Genomic DNA, 16,588 nt, shown 5'->3' on the forward strand with positions numbered 1-16,588 from the left:
AAGTGTCTTCCTCACAGCACCCCAGGTTGGGGGTTCCTGTTGGCCTTGAGTTCACAGGAATAACCATTAGTTGACAAAACAAACTGAGTGTCCACTGATAAAGGATTAGGTGAACAAGTACAGTACACCCTCATTACAAAAATCTCGCCATACAAAAGGATTTCATGAAAGGATATTAAACACCATTTTCAGAGGTTTGTCAAATGTTAGTGACAAATTTGAGGTTTAAATCAAGGTTACTTATGTCAGTAAAAGAACTGTTGGGAAAGTGTGTATATATATTCGTATACATTTCATGATGTTACAGTGGTTATTTATGAGAAATGCAATAAGTGATTCTTATTTCGGCTTATTTTCTCTATTTTCTAATAATGAAGGTTGGGGAAAAGGGTTTTCCACATAGATTGACAGGCATTTCTAGGTGTAGAACAAATACTACCTATCCAAGGTGGCCCTCTAGAGGAAGGCGAGATGCAGCTGTTGTGGGGACACCTGGTTGTGACTTTATTTTAAATAGCTTATTGTATTTAAAACCTTTCAAGAAAAACAAGAGCCCTGAGATTAGTAAACTATTCTGCTTGTTCAAAGCATTTTAATTCTAGTAGTACTTAGAGGTGTGACAAAACTCTTAAAATTGTCAAGATCAGGGAACTAAGACCCTTGGGTTTAATTCTCTCCTGCTTTTTGGTAACATTTTGGTAGGTCCAGATCCCGGCAGCCCGACTCAAATCGATGCTACCAGACAGGATGGAATAATTGAGGGCTTGGAGGACTTGAGCCTAGTCACCTACTAAGCTCTTCTTAGTAGGTATCTTCTTGGGGGTAGAACCTGAGGCGTGAAGGGGACACCTGTCTAGAGCGCCAGCACCTTCCAGTCACTACGAATCTTCGGCCTTACTCGGCTCCTCTTCGGCTCTGTTCGGTGAGCGCGTAGCTTCTTGGCCTCGGTTTTCTTCGGCTACGTTCGGCCTACGCTCTCCTCGGTCTCGGCTCTATTCGGCTAAGCTCCGCCTACTCTCGCCCTCTCGGGCTCGGCTCTCTTCGGTTACGTTCGGCCTACGCTCTCCTTCTCGGGCTCGGTTCTTTTCGGCTACGTTCGGCCTACGCTCGTCTCGGCTATCTTCGGCTTCCTTCGGACGACGCTGCTCTCGCGCTCAGCCTCTCTTCGGCTGAGCTCGGCTGAGCTCGGCCGACGCTCGTCTCGGCCTCGGCTCTCTTCGGCTACGTTCGGCCACGGCCCCGGAAGGGCGCCCATGGAGCCGGGACGGTCGGCTCGACTGACAGCTATGGCGCCGCTGCTGGAGTATGAACGGCAGCTGGTGCTGGAACTACTCGACACGGACGGGCTGGTAGTGTGCGCCCGCGGGCTCGGCGCCGACAGGCTCCTCTACCACTTCCTCCGGCTGCATTGCCACCCGGCATGCCTGGTGCTGGTGCTCAACACGCAGCCGGCCGAGGAGGTGCGGCCGCCCGCGCAGGGCTGAGGGGACCCCGGGAGTGCTGGGGGCTTCCTGAGGGGATGCAGGCCCCGGCGCGGATGCACAGCCTCTGAGGGCGATGCAGGTCCCTGACGCGGTGGGGAGGGCGTGGAATGGGGGTCCCTGAGGCAGATGCAGGTCCCCGGCACGGTTGCGAGAGGTCCCGAGGGAGATGCCGGTCCTTGACAGGGGTGTGAGGACACTGGGAGGGGTGGGAGGGGTCCCGAGAAAGGTGCAGGTCCCTGACATGAGTACAGGGACAGTGAGGGGAATGGAGGGACTCGGAGTTGTAGGGGAGTCATTCGAGGAGGATGGGACCGAGAGGGAGACGTCTGGAGAAAGGTAGGAATAGCGAGGGAGTCCCAAAGTTGACTATATAAAGGGCTTATTGGGAGGGGAGTGGGGAATATGGAATTTCAGGGTAATGGGGACGTGAAAGAGTATGTTAGAGTCAAGAACCGTGGGAAAAAGGAGACTGGGGGAAGGGGTTCACCAGGGCTGTGAAGAAGGGGCATAGGATCTGAAGGGAAGGGAGCTGGAAGTGACCCCGGGGAAGATACCTGGGGTTAAGGAGGAGGGAGGACACTGAGGAAGACAGAAGGGAAATTAATTACACCTGTGCTGGGGATGTTGCGAGGCAGTACAGCCTGGTCTGACAAGTTTGGTGAGCCCCTAGATAGAGCGGGTGGCCAGGAGGAAAATGTCAGTCGAGAAGAGTGACCGCAGTCTCCTTGAGGGCAGGGACCCTGTCCAATTCATCTAGGTATCTCTGAGACTTGGCGACATGGGACTTAGCACAACACAGGTCCCCAGTAAAGATAGTATCAGAATGGAAGGAGTAAAGGGCCAAGGGCTCCACTGACATGATGAAAGCCCCTCTAGGGTGGATGAAGACGGAATAGGCTAAACATTGCCTGAGGAAAGGGTCCGCCTGTTACCTTCTCACACAGTACAATGCTGGCTTTGGTGAGAAGTATTTTCTAGGTTGCAGAAGTCTTTTAACTCAGGATTTTAAAAGCCTTTTTTTTTCCTGTTGTTAAAATGCTGTGACAACTCAAGTGCAGTGATATTTTGGTATAAACCCCAAAACAAGAAAACCTTAGTTGAATGTAGATTGGCTGGTTGATCAGCATAAAGTAGTAAAGTCTGTGTATCTCTGAGAAAGGCAGCATATCATTTTAAATACAAATACCTGTAACCTATTAAGAATTGCCTTGTATTCAACAGCCTCCTAATCAAGTTTGGTTTCATTTAGGAGTATTTTATCAATCAGCTGAAGATAGAAGGGGTGGAACACCTCCCTCGCCGTGTGACAAATGAAATCGCAAGCAACAGTCGCTATGAGGTTTACACCCAAGGAGGTGTGATATTTGCAACAAGTCGAATACTTGTGGTTGATTTCTTGACTGATAGAATACCTTCAGATTTAATTACTGGTAAGATTTTGAAATCTTATCGTGTATAATTTTGCACTTTTTTCTGTCTGCCCCATCTGCTAAACTCAACTAGAACCTTCTTGTGGATGATATTGGATGTTTTTGCTCAACATTGTGCTTCTAGCCATTAGGACAGTATCTGACACATTTTAGATGCTAAATAAATATTTGTGGCCTGAATAAGTAAATAAACGTAAGATTGACCTTGTTTCCTATTCCTATTTAGTAAATACATGGTAATTGGGTGGCATTTGCTTCTAGAATCTACTCAAATTTGAAATGTTTATAAATATATATTTCCTAAAATATTTGGTTTTCCTCTTTAGAGAGCATTTAATTTCATGATCTGAAATTAAACCAAGTTGCTTAATTATTTTGAGGAGAATGGTTTAATTTTAGCTAGAATAATAGAGAAAAGGAATTTTTATTGTTATTTGTTTTTTTAAAAAACCTTTTCTGATTTCCCCAAAGCCAATTTAGGGGCCCTATGTCTGTGCCCTCAGGTTACCCTGTGCTTCTCATCGCACTCAGAACACATTATATTTGCCGAATTTTTGGTCTCTCTCACTCGTTAAAAACCAGCTTCATAAGCACAAGGAATAACTTGTCATCCCAAGCTAAGTAACTGGGAATTGTAGGATGAATGATGCACGGATATACTGTGACCTGTAGTGAACTTCTGGAAGGCAGAGGGACTTAGAGTATTCATAATTGTACTTCCCACTGTGTCTATCATATTGCCCTGAACCTAAAAGACCTTCGAGCAATAGTTTATGAATAAATGTGTTAATGAATGCTTTATGTGGTTCATGGTGAACTGATTGAGAAAAGTTTTATTATAATTTTTTTACACTTTTTTTTAATTGGATATCAGCATATAACATATTAGTTTCAGGTGTACAACATCACGATTCTATATTTGTATTATTATACTTTCGCAACATTCATAATTGTTGTAAGCACTACCACACCCCGTGCAGTCAGAATCACCTGACTTTGAATGGTAATGCCACTGCTTACAAGAAAGTTACTTAATTTTTCATTAGTTTTTTTCACGATCCCCAGTTTTCTTATTTCTTAAATTGAGGAAATAATCCCTCCTAGAGTTATTGTAAAGATGAAGATAAAATAATTTGCTTAATATAGTGCCTGGTACATAATAAACAGATAATAGCAAAAGTAGTAGTGGATTTTTATAACCAAAAGTCTTAATACATCAGAAAGTTTTTTACTATTTGCTGCTTTTTTATAAGTTTAGTTTTATTTTTAAGTCAATAAAATGAAAAGAATATGTCTTGAATCTACCACTAGATGTCAGTATTGCTCTTTCAGTAACAATTCAACCTAATTAGGCAGAGCAATCTGAATCAAAGAAATGTCCAAGGTAGAGTTTGTAAATAATTCCTAATTGAAAGTTAATTTCTGTCTGACTCAGTTTACTCATCTGTAAATTGGAGACAGTAGCTTCTTCATAGGTTATTGTGAGTGTGAAATGAGATGATGTATGTAAAATTCTTAGCGTCATGCATGGCACGAGGTAAACATTCTGTTAGTTTAGTGCAGAAGACAGATGTAAAGAAGTAATTACAGTACAGTATGAGGTACGAAACATTAAAGAAGCATAAAAATTTAAGTAGGCTTTTGTGGGACTAAAATTACCCCAAGAAATATGACCTGCTGTTTGTTTTGTTTTTTTATTAAAGGAAGAGCGGGCCTCAGGTGGGATCACTGAGTAGGAAAAACCTGTCTTTGTTCTCAGACACACAGGACTTGGAACCTTTGGTTTCCTATTACTTGCTGGATGACCTTGATCAAGTTGCTTCCCTTTCCTGGTCTCATAATAATACCTACCCCTTAGAATTATTGTGAGGATGAAATTTTTAAAAACATAAAAGTACCTAACCCCAGTGCCAGGGATATAATATTAGTTCTTTTCTCCTTCCTCCTTCTGAGTTCCAAACAAATGACCTTTTGGAGCACAACGTTTTCTTAAATTGAGATTTACCTTTAGAAGTCAATTTTTATTATTTTTATTTGTATATAATGTTTCAATCTAGGCCAGCAAGTGTGGCCCAGTAGAGCATTTGGAAAAACCTGCCTACTAGGTACAGAATCTCTTCCAAGTGGTAAATTAGTTATGTACATGTGTCGGAGTGATTAAAAATTCTTTGTCTATAAATTCTAGAATAACACTATTAACTTTTACTATATTTGAAAAACAATTTGCTTTAAATACCAAAAATAGTAGAATCTGAATTGAATTTATTGACCTATTAAAAGGGGTCATAAATTATTATTAATGTCATTTTCTAGACACAGAGTAATGAGAACTGAAGCAAAAACAGGCAAGTACATTTATAACAAAAATATGATTTATATATAAGGTAACTGGCTTGATTTAGGTCTAAAAGACTGAGAATCATCAAAGAATAAAGTTTTGGATCTAGAAATGATATGTGTACACTCATGCCATCTCATGTCACTCCCTAATTTATCACTAATCACACTGCATCAAAACAACATACATGTATGAAAGATAATCTGATCCAACATTCGTTTTATAAATAAACTTTTTAAAATAATTGTCCTTGTTTTTGTGATTCAGAGTCATCATCATCACACCCCTGCCAAAAAACATATGTACTAAACATATTCATTAAAAGTTTTTATTTTAAATGGACTGATTTACCTCTCAATTGAATATACTCTGATTCTGAAAATTGAATTCTTCTAATAGGTAAAATAGATAAAATGGTGTCCAAACTTCTAAAAAGCAGCAATTTTGTGTTGTCTACATCTGATTCACATATATAAGAATTGGTGACCCACTTAGCTTTCAGAAATACTTCCTCCACTGCGCCAGACACATCCCACCTCAGGACCTTTGCTCAAATCACTCCCTCTGCGTTGAACATGGTCACAGAGCTCACCTCCTCACCTCCATCAGTCTTTACTCAAAGATAGCAAAGCACTACCCCTCACATACGCTCCCTCTCTTCCTCTGATTCATTTTTTTCTCCTTAGCACTTACCATCTTATAACCTACTAAATATTTTACTCACTTATATTGTTTATTGTAAGTGCCATGAGGACAGGGACTCGTTCGTGTTCTTTAAGGCTATATCCGCAGCCCAGACCAGTGCTCGCCCATGCTCAAGTAGGCACTAAGAAAAATGTGGTAAGTAAATGAAAGGGAGCCTGACAATGCCATGTCAATTTTGTAATCAAAATTATAATTTCCTTCCTCAGGCATCTTGGTGTATAGAGCTCACAGAATAATCGAGTCTTGTCAAGAAGCATTCATCCTTCGCCTCTTTCGCCAGAAAAACAAACGTGGTTTTATTAAAGCTTTCACAGACAATGCCGTTGCCTTTGATACTGGGTTTTGTCATGTGGAAAGAGTGATGAGAAATCTTTTCGTAAGGAAGCTATATCTGTGGCCAAGGTAAATAGCATCATGTGATAAATTTCTGAAAGAGGATCTCCTGTTATTTAATTTTTCACTTTAATGTAATGTAAAATTTACTACAATTGGACTTGATACATGCTAGTCAGGTTCATAACAAGTATATCCAAATATAAATACTGTATGGTCACCACATTTATGATTCATTTAAAAGGAGAGAGATTTGATTGTTATCTTTCTAGTAGCCCATTAAATCCACCCAAATGCAGCCAGTTTGTCCTTTCTTGTCCACTTAGCGAAACCCCCAGGGATCTATCTAGCGACTCACATACATAGCAGCTGTAGGTGGACTACAAATTTATTGGCTAAGATGCTCACTTCCACTTTGAAAATTACCCATCAGGGAAATAAAGCACAAAGATTTTGAAGAATTACTGTAAATTTCTAGGAAAAAGAGAAAGTTTCCATTTTTAAACATTTAACAACCTATGCTAATAGGTATTGTGGTTAGACTATATGGTATTTAAGAGTTGTAATGATCTTTTTCTTTTCTTAATTATACCTTATTTTGAGAATCAACATACTTTTCTTAGAAAGGTCCAGATTGTGAAGATATAGGCGTTGCAGGCCATGTGGTCACAGTTAACTCTGCTGTCATAGCATGAAAACAGCCAAAGACACTACGTGAACAATGGGTGTGGCCGTGTTCCAATAAACTATTCCTAAAAACAGGCCACTGGGTTTGGCCCAGACCATCATTGGCTAACCTCTGCCTTAATTTGAATAATTTCCACTCATTGAGGTTAAAAGTATTCCTGAAAACATTGTCATTTTGCTTTCCATTTCTTAATTCATTTACAAAAAGCTATTAGAGTATTAAGCCAAGACCAGAAATACGTACCTGTTGAAACTCTAGAAAATATTTGAAAATTATTTGTCTCTTTAGGTTCCATGTAGCAGTAAACTCATTTTTAGAACATCACAAACCTGAAGTTGTAGAAATTCATGTTTCTATGACACCTGCCATGCTTGCCATACAGACTGCTATACTGGACATTTTAAATGCATGTCTAAAGGAGCTGAAATGCCATAACCCATCACTTGAAGTTGAAGATTTATCTTTAGAAAATGCAATTGGAAAACCCTTTGACAAGGTACTCTATTTCTTCTCATTTTTAAGCATGGTTTATGTTATAATTTTTAAGAATGCAGGGTATTTTAATATGTACAGTGTTCTTAAAAGGAATTTGCTGTTATTTATATTTATTTTGGAGGTGATTTAAAATTTAGCTTATTTGGTTTACTGGAGAGTAATAATTTGTAGTGAAATATGTGAATTGACATATAATGCAACTCTGATTTTTACAGTGATTACCTCTTAAGTATAATTTAAAAAGAGGAAAAATAACCTTTTTGCTCTGAAATGACATTTGGATATCTACAGGTAGAAGATTTTTACATAAGAATGCTTCAGAATTTATGATCTCTTGTTTGGAATAAAAATAATTTGGACGAGTTTTCATTACTGAGGAATATGAAACTTGTTCTGTCTTAAAATTACTTTCTGAATTGAGAAAATGGTAAGACTTTAGTTCAAGGAATTTTTATTCTAATTTTTTTCATCAAAGATTAATATTAATACAGATACATAAAATGTCTAAGATTGAATTATAGACCCAGAAAATGCTGACTTTTTAAGAATTCCAGGCAGCTTTTTTGTTTCTTTTATATTTTGTTGGAATAAGTTGCTGTCTTTTAAACTCTGAATCAATCTTTTTGTCACCAGAAATAATACAAAGTGATTATAAAGGAAAAATTTAGCTCCTCATTTCTCTGATTCTTCCAAAAAGTCATTTTAACATGAAATAATGATGCATAAAACTAATTTCATGTGTTTCACTCCTCATTCTTAAAAATAAAGTTTATTGTAATTTAATATATGGTGAAGCCAAAAAAGAAAAAAACAAAAAACAAAAAAACTTCACGTTCTTTTAATAGAATGTGTATGTCCCCAGAGAAACAAAATATAGCCTAATATGTTTTGTACGAAATCTCTGTTTATCATCCCCTGGCTAGTAAAAGTCAAAGTATTGTTTTAAGTATTCTCTTAGTAATCAAATCTAAATATAGATGTAATTTACATCTTTTTAGAAAATTGAACTTTTGCAGATGATTTTACAAAAGAGGCATGTAGTTATATGTTCCAGTTTGTCTCAGGGCAGTCTGCCTGTTGACTATCTGCCTATTGTCCTGGAGTAATTATGAACAGTATCATTTCATTTTCACAAGATTCCTGGTTTAGACAATAAATTATATGGTCATCTAAATAGTACTTCTGCTCAGTATTAAATTTGTTAGATAAGATGACATATAGTGATACTGCTTCCATATCATGCTACAGATAATATCCTTTTTAGTTACAGAATCAGTTTGTGAAGTAAATGGGTATATATAGCTGTGGATATGTGGATACTTATGTAGTATATACATAAAGTTGTTCTGCATTTTAGGATCATAAAAAATATTCAAAGTTAGTCAATTTATTAACAATTTAGTCGATTAACTGTTAATTTAACCAATATTTTTCCATCCTTGAATAACACCTTAAAAAAACTAAACAGATGTTTTATACCAACAAATTAAGATATATTGTTATTTAATTTGATGTCATGTAGTTTCCCTGGTTTTCTGCTGAATCATCCAAATGGGTCCCACAACTTCATCTGTCTAGGATAGGGTCACAGCTAAACTTGGCAGAAATTGAATGTGTCTGAGCTACATGCTTTGACTCTTCCTAAAAACAAATATTTGATTATTTGATGTTTATCAGGCCTTTTCTCTTCTGACTAATAATGTAAATATGGATAATTATGAATTGACTCTACCTGATCACAAAGATTATAGTGATAAGACATTCTCTGTACTTGAAAAATTAAGCATCATTATTAGAACCTTATGAACTGAAATTTTCTATCCGCTTTCTTGGAAGATAATGTTTTGGATTTTCTTTTATTGTAGTAAAATAGACATAACATAAAACATACCACTTTAACCATTTTTAGGTATACAGGGGACAATGTTTATTGAAAGTATAATCTATATTATTAATACTATATTGAACATATTTTAGCAGTACTCAATTTTATTCTTGTTTTAGACAATCCGCCATTATCTGGATCCTTTGTGGCACCAGCTTGGAGCCAAGACGAAATCTTTGGTTCAAGATTTGAAGATATTACGTACTTTGCTGCAATATCTCTCTCAGTATGATTGTATCACATTTCTTAATCTTCTAGAATCTCTGAGAGCAACAGAGAAGGCTTTTGGTCAAAACTCAGGTGGGAGAAAAAATAATAATATTATTTTATTCTAGGAGCCGATTTGAATAAAGTTCTAGTTCTGTTGGAGAATCAGGTGTGGGGAGTTCTATATTCACCTACATGGTATACTAAGGTTTAAAATGACGTTTTATGTTCATAGCACAAGGATGTAGATTCTACTGATAGCTAATGTTTCTGCCTACTTAACTTCTATATAGTAATAAATACTCACATCCATTCTGAGCAGTTTTATTTGTAGAAAAGACTGACTATATTACAGGCATTCCCCAAATAAGTCGTGTGCCAGAAGTTTAGTTGTTAAGAACTTAAAATTCATTTTCCCCAAAGAAACAGCAAGTTAGCATGGGATTTCATCAGCTAGAGTGTGAAGACTAAAGAGAAGAGGTTTGTAGGGAAACATGCACATGTAACTGGCCACCATCTTGCTTTCATACAGCCACGTCCGCCTCCCACTGTCGTGGCCTCTCTCGGTGTTTGGCTAGGCTAGTGATTTTCAAAGTGTGGTCCATGGGCCCCTGAGGCCAAAATTTAAGGTGACTAATAATTTTAACTGCTTCGACAGGGACATTCTTAAATAATAAACTACAGATGCATAGAAATGAAGCATACGTTGACCGCTAGTACACTTTGGTTCCACTGCCTGATTGTGCTCAGGCACCAGCAATGTCATCCACTGGTGCTTTTGCACCATCAAAGGAAAAGTCACATAATGAGTTAGTATTATTATGAGAATAGTTTTGAGGTCACAGACCCCCCTGAAAATATCTTGAGACCAAGGATCTGTAGCCCACACTTTGAAAACCACCGATCTAGCCCAACAGTGACAGAGGCCACAGTAAGGGAGAAGGTATGGCTCGGAGGAGAACAAGATGGCCGCCAGGTGTATATAGAGCTTGTGTGACCATCAGAGATTCTTGAAAATTAACTATAAATTGAAGGTTGGTTTTTTTTTTTAACTTTTCACATTAGGTTGGCTATTTCTCGACTCTAGTACCTCGATGTTTGTAAATGCTCGAGCAAGGGTTTATCGTGTTCCAGATGCCAAAATAAGTAAAAAAGGCAAAACGTCTGAAAAAGTGGAGATTAAAGAAGAGCAAGGTATTTTATGGGCTTGTCTTTAAAAGTGTTTTTTATGGAATTGCTTATGAAATTACACTATAATTTTAAATATCTTTTTGGCCATGTGAAAAGTGTGTGCCTGTAGGTTATATGTAATACATGTAATGTACGTTAGAAAGTTTCACCATATGAAGCCTTAGAATTCATTACCAAAAGATTCCAAATAACAAGTGCCAAGTATCGATCGAGATATTCTTACTGCTACATAAGAACTGTAGTTTTGTTTTTGGTTTTGGTTTTGTTTTAACTTAAGAGTAATTGCTATTTGGGGCACTTAAAGTCTTACTGGAACATCCCTTTAGCTTTTAAAGAACATAAGTATACTAGAATGAAGCAAATATAGATTTTTATTCCAACAACACTCATCTACTAGATATAATAAATATTATTGTTTTTTAATTAAATTTATTGGGGTGACATTGGTTAATAACATTACATAAGTTTCAGCAGTACAGTTCTGTAATACATCATCTGCATATTACATTGTGCACTCACCACCCAAAGTCAAGTCTCCCCATCACCACACATTTGACCCCCTTCACCCTCCTGGTCCTCTCCCCACCCCACTTCCCCACTGGTAGCCACCATACTGTTGTCTGTGTCTATCAGTTTGTTTGTTTGTTTTAGTCATTTATTTGTTGCTTTCTGTTTTATATCCCACATATGAGTGAAATCATATGGTTCTGTCCTTTTCCGTCTGACTTATTTCACTTATCATGGTACTCTCAAGCCACATCAAACCAAAAGGCTTCTGCACAGCAGAAGAAACTATCAACAAAACAAAAAGGCAACCAACTAAATGGGAGAAGATATTTGCAAATGATACATACCTCTGATAAAGGGCTAATATCTAAAAAATATAAAGAACTCATACAACCCAACAACAAACATATCATTGGTTTTTTAAGGCATAGGATATGGTTAGTATTTACTCTCTAATTCAAAAGTCTGTTTCAAAACTTAATTAAATATATTAGTGATGTAAATAAAAGTTTAATTGTTGTCTACAGCTATTTCATGTTCAAGATTGTAAAAAAAAATGGGGATTTTTGAAAAAATGCTGTCGTTTTCTACTGATTCCTTTATTTTGTATAGCAAGTGGTATATAACATCAGAGTTGACAACTAACACGAAATCATCTCTTATTAGTGACTGTGAATATCAGTTTCTATCATGGCATTATGAAACCTGTATTACTGTTAGTTTGAAGTGTCTTTTCTCTTTCTTTCATTTCTACCATAAGGATACCTTTTTCAAGAAAGCAAATTCTATGTGGCATTATGAAGGAAGCTCAAAGGAATGAGCTTATGGAATGATGCTTGTGTTACCTGTTGTTTTAAAAGCCTTTGCAATACTTTATGGATAAAGATTATCTCATAGAATGAGATCATCCTTTATTTCTATACAGAAAAGGAACTGGTCCTAGAAAGCAGCCCAAAGTGGGAAGCGCTGACCGAAGTACTGAAAGAAATTGAGGCAGAAAATATGGAGAGTGAAGCCCTTGGTGGTCCAGGTAGGAAAAAGGGGATGATGACATCTGCTTTCAAAACCAAGCAAAGGAGTCTTTTTGATTGGCTCTTTAAAAATAACTTACTATTTTGTTTATAAAATATAGATAGATAAATGCCAAATGAACAGAAATCCTAGCGGCAACCCCCTTTTTATTTGGTGTGATTTTCTCCAAGGTGAATCATTGTAAATCCACGAAAGCAGATTTTTTTACTGGTTGCATTCTCAGAACTTCTATTTAAAGATGTTGCTAATCTCCACGTACATATTCACCAGGCTTAAAATCTGGAATCCCCAAGGAGAAAGCTAGAGTCTTATGTTTTATGTTCTCAGCAAGTTACCTTTTAAAGAAGCCTAAACTATTCTGTGGAGTGACATTGACTGAGTCCTAAAATAATTGCAAGTTTTAAGCCTACTCCATTTAAAGATGAGTATACCAATAAATTAGCACAGTAGACTAAACCTGCACTAAATTTAAAAAATAAAGCCAGATAAAAAATAAAAGAAAATAGTTTTTAAATATCTATTGAGTCTTTGAACTATCACAAAGCAGTAGAGGCAGGCACATATCCTTATGTTAATAAATATGCAGGGGATATCATTCCAGATCTTATGGTGCTGTGATTTTTGTTTTTAAAGCCTACAGCACCCAGTATTCCTAGGTGGTCTCCCATCCAAGTACTAACCAGGCCCAACTCTGCTTAGCTTCCAAGATCAGACAAGATCAGGCACATTCAGGGTGGCATGGCCGTAGACTGGTGCTGTGATTTAAGACCCAAAATCATACATGCTCATCTAGAAAAAATAAAAAATATAAAGAAAAAAGAGAGGGAAAAAAATGATGGCTAGTAGCCACTGTTAACACTGGCATATTTCCTCCTATTTCTTTTTGATGTATTTTCTATTTCACATTGGTGAAGTCATAGGTAGATATAATTTCTGGATATAGAATTTAATGAGTCAAATGATATTAATATTTTTAAAGCTTCTAAGACCTATTACCACATTGATTTAGAGAAAGTTTTTATCAACTTTCTTTCTAGCAGTATAAGAGCTTATCTCTTTCACTTAGCTAACAACGACTAGAGTCAGTTTGTGTGTGTGCATGTACATATATGTATAACAATTTTATTAATTTGATTGGAGAAAAATATCTTGTTTTAAATCTTAATGTTTGATGAGCTTGATATCTTCTCAAGTGCATTTCCTCTTTTGTGAATTTAGTTTCCTTTGCCAATTTAGGCTGAGTCCTCAGTTTGTATCAGCTTTTTATATATCAGAGATACTAACATTTATCAGAGCTGTTGCATAAAGAGTTGTTTTTTGTCTTTAGTTTTTTTAGGCACAATTTTTATTCTTAAAGAATCAATCCTAGCTTATAGATTTAAATCTTCTCTGAGATTCCTTTCATTGCTGAAGCTTAGAAAATCATCTCTAGCAAGAAAAATGAAAAATAGTCACTTTTTTTTATAAGTTAATATTTAACATTTGACTCTGTAATCCATTTGGAATTTATTTTGGTGTATAAGATCCTCTGGAAAATTATTCATTAAAAAGAGCTTCTTTAAATCTTCCATTATACGGTGGCTCTACTTTCATAAGGCTCTAAATATTTCTGGTTTCAACTTTACTCAAAAGATTCAAGTAATCCTGCCAGAGAGGAAAAAGCATCCAGTAAGCATCTAAGACCCTTTTTAAATAAATTGTAAATGTTGTATCTTCAACGCCAAGGGTAAGATGTGTCTTCCTCCTGGGGGAAGGGGCACAGGGACCTATGGGTAATAGGAGAAGTGAGGTAATAGTAACATGACATTGTTTTCTAATTTTAGGTCAAGTACTTATTTGTGCAAGCGATGACAGAACATGTTCCCAACTGAGAGAGTATATTGCTGTCGGGGCAGAGGCCTTCTTGCTGAGACTCTACAGGAAAACCTTTGAGAAGGACAGCAAAGCTGAAGAAGTGTGGAAGCAATTCAGACAGGAGGACAGCTCAAAGAGGATTATGAAATCTAACAAAAGACCCAAAGACCCCCAAAACAAAGAAAGGTCTTCTGCCAAAGAAAGGACTCTCAAAAAGAAAAAACAAAAGTTAACTTTAACTCAAATGATGGGGAAATCTGAAGAACTGGGGGAGGAAGGGGACAGCCAGGAAGGATGTCCTAGAGACTTAAGCAGTAGCCCGGAAAGCTGCTTGCAAGAAATTAAGCACGAGGAATTTGATCTAAACTTGTCATCTGATGCCGCTTATGGAATCCTGAAAGATCCCCTCACCATCATCCACCCACTTCTGGGTTGTAGTGACCCCTATGCTCTGACCAGGGTACTCCATGAAGTGGAGCCGAGATACGTGGTCCTGTATGACGCCGAGCTAACGTTCGTTCGTCAGCTTGAAATTTACAGGGCGAGTCGGCCCGGGAAACCTCTGAGGCAAGTTCTAAAGAGAATGCACTGTGTCTTGAAGGCTTCGCTGTCACTGTTCTTTAGGATTTAACCCAGAAACTATACCAGTTGCATGTGGTTTTTCTAATAGTTAACATTCTGTTGCCATGATGTTGGTTAAGTGTATGAAACCTTATTTTGCTTTCTGATGAACCTGGGCAGTTCGCACAGGAAGGAAGTCCAGTCTGGCATCTCAGCGAACCCAAGGCCTGCTCGCGCGCTCGGTCCTTGCCGCTCTGCCTGCGCACCGTGTTCTTTTACCTTGCCCTGTAGCTTCCAGGGCACTATATCTGAAGAAACCCAGGAAATGTATAATATCCTGACTTCTCCCACAATTAATATGACTCAGCTAAGTAATTTCAGCATTCTAAAATGTCTTTCTTACACATTTTAAGAAGCGACTCTAAGTTACATTACCGTAAACCTAAAGTATTAGGGGAATTATTGCACTAAGTTTTCTTGAGTTTCAAGAAATATCAGAAGAAAAATCTACAGAAATGTCAGATGAGAAAATGATGCCTTGCAAAGAATATAGTGTTCTGGCTCGCCAGTTATTTGAGGGGAATAAACAGCAAAATTAATATCCTGAACTCAGCCTGAACCAAAAACAGAGCCAAAAGAAATTTTTTCTAGCACTTTAATTAATACAGCCTTTCCTAGTAGAGATGAATGGAGGAGGTGGATCAAGAATATTGCAGGATGAAGAGATTAGATGAAACTGGTAAAATAATTATAGGCTGGCAAATTCTTCATACTTTGCTGTTGAACAGCTTTGTAGATAACTTGTGTGTTCTTTGTTGCCTGAGAATACACTAGTGTGATATTTGCAAACAAAGTGTCAGAATCAGAAGGGACCTGGGAGTTCAACTGCTTGCTCTATCAGTGGGAAACTGAGACCCAGAAATGGTGAGTGACTTGCCCTCGGCCACATGGCACATTCGGGGAACTGGACTCATCGTCCAATGGTCTCTTCCCTGTTCACACTTGGAAGAAATGTAATCTAGGGAAATAGAATCTAAAAGAACGCCCAAGGGCTAAAAAGGGAAAATATCTGATAGAAGATGAAGAAAAGGGACAGAAGAGGTGCTTAATTCGTCTTCTTAGCAATAAACAGCACAGAAAAGCAGAACTTGTCTAATAGAAAAGCATATATCAAATTATTTTCTGAGGAGCCTGATATAATTCGTATGTCTTCAGTGTCTGCATGTTTATGTAAAATGTGTGATGACTCGGTTCTGTTAAGACACAAAAAAGAACTGAGAAATTATTTGCAAAGATAAAGGTCATATAGATTTCATTTGTTTATTTTTCACTAACGTGAACTTTCGTAAACTGGTTCTTATAACTACCAGCCAACTTTGTTAATGCTTGTTTGGCAGAGATGCAAAGAAAAATTGAAAAAAGAGAAGCCAGTAAGATTTTGTGTTTCCTAATTTTTTTATAGTTATGAGGAAAGAATTATTCTATCCCTATAGTTATATTTCAGTGTTTATCTAAACTCTGTTCCTCCTTTTGGCGAAAGAAAAAAAAAAAATCCATGTGGTAATAAGACCTTTAACAGGTGGGATTTGGGCAGCTTAATTTCAGTAAGTATGTGATTAATGGAACCTTTCATCCTTAAGTCAAATATTTATTATTTGAACACTTCAGGTTACTGATTTCAAATGCTGTGCTCTTGTTTTCAGGGATTAAAAGTTATATTCTGCAGATTAAAAGAATTCTGTCTTAACTTACAGGGTTTACTTTCTCATATATGGAGGTTCAACTGAGGAACAACGCTATCTCACTGCTTTGCGGAAGGAAAAAGAAGCTTTTGAAAAACTCATAAGGTAACAGAGATCAGTGCGAAAGCACAAAATA

The 16,588-nt window shown here is 37.3% G+C and overlaps 1 protein-coding gene and 1 pseudogene across 2 annotated transcripts in view; one reads left to right on the forward strand and one right to left on the reverse strand.

Annotated features, from left to right (window-relative positions):
- The first annotated feature begins 1,201 nt into the window (after positions 1-1,201).
- The window catches only part of ERCC4 (ERCC excision repair 4, endonuclease catalytic subunit), a 28,206-nt gene continuing 12,819 nt past the window's right edge, over positions 1,202-16,588 (forward strand). The window contains exons 1-9 of one of the 2 annotated variants that reach the window (XM_039885377.1): positions 1,202-1,460; positions 2,734-2,914; positions 6,164-6,359; positions 7,267-7,474; positions 9,478-9,658; positions 10,631-10,759; positions 12,189-12,293; positions 14,119-14,716; positions 16,465-16,557. In XM_039885377.1, the coding sequence (XP_039741311.1) occupies positions 1,254-1,460; positions 2,734-2,914; positions 6,164-6,359; positions 7,267-7,474; positions 9,478-9,658; positions 10,631-10,759; positions 12,189-12,293; positions 14,119-14,716; positions 16,465-16,557 (1,898 nt within the window). In that variant the 5' untranslated portion in view covers positions 1,202-1,253. The other variant, XM_039885379.1, reaches the window with a different exon arrangement.
- LOC120620730 (uncharacterized) lies at positions 12,927-13,045 on the reverse strand (annotated as a pseudogene).

This window comes from Pteropus medius, unplaced genomic scaffold, assembly GCF_902729225.1.
Source record: "Pteropus medius unplaced genomic scaffold, Ma_sr-lr_union100, whole genome shotgun sequence".
Classification (NCBI taxonomy): domain Eukaryota; kingdom Metazoa; phylum Chordata; class Mammalia; order Chiroptera; family Pteropodidae; genus Pteropus; species Pteropus medius.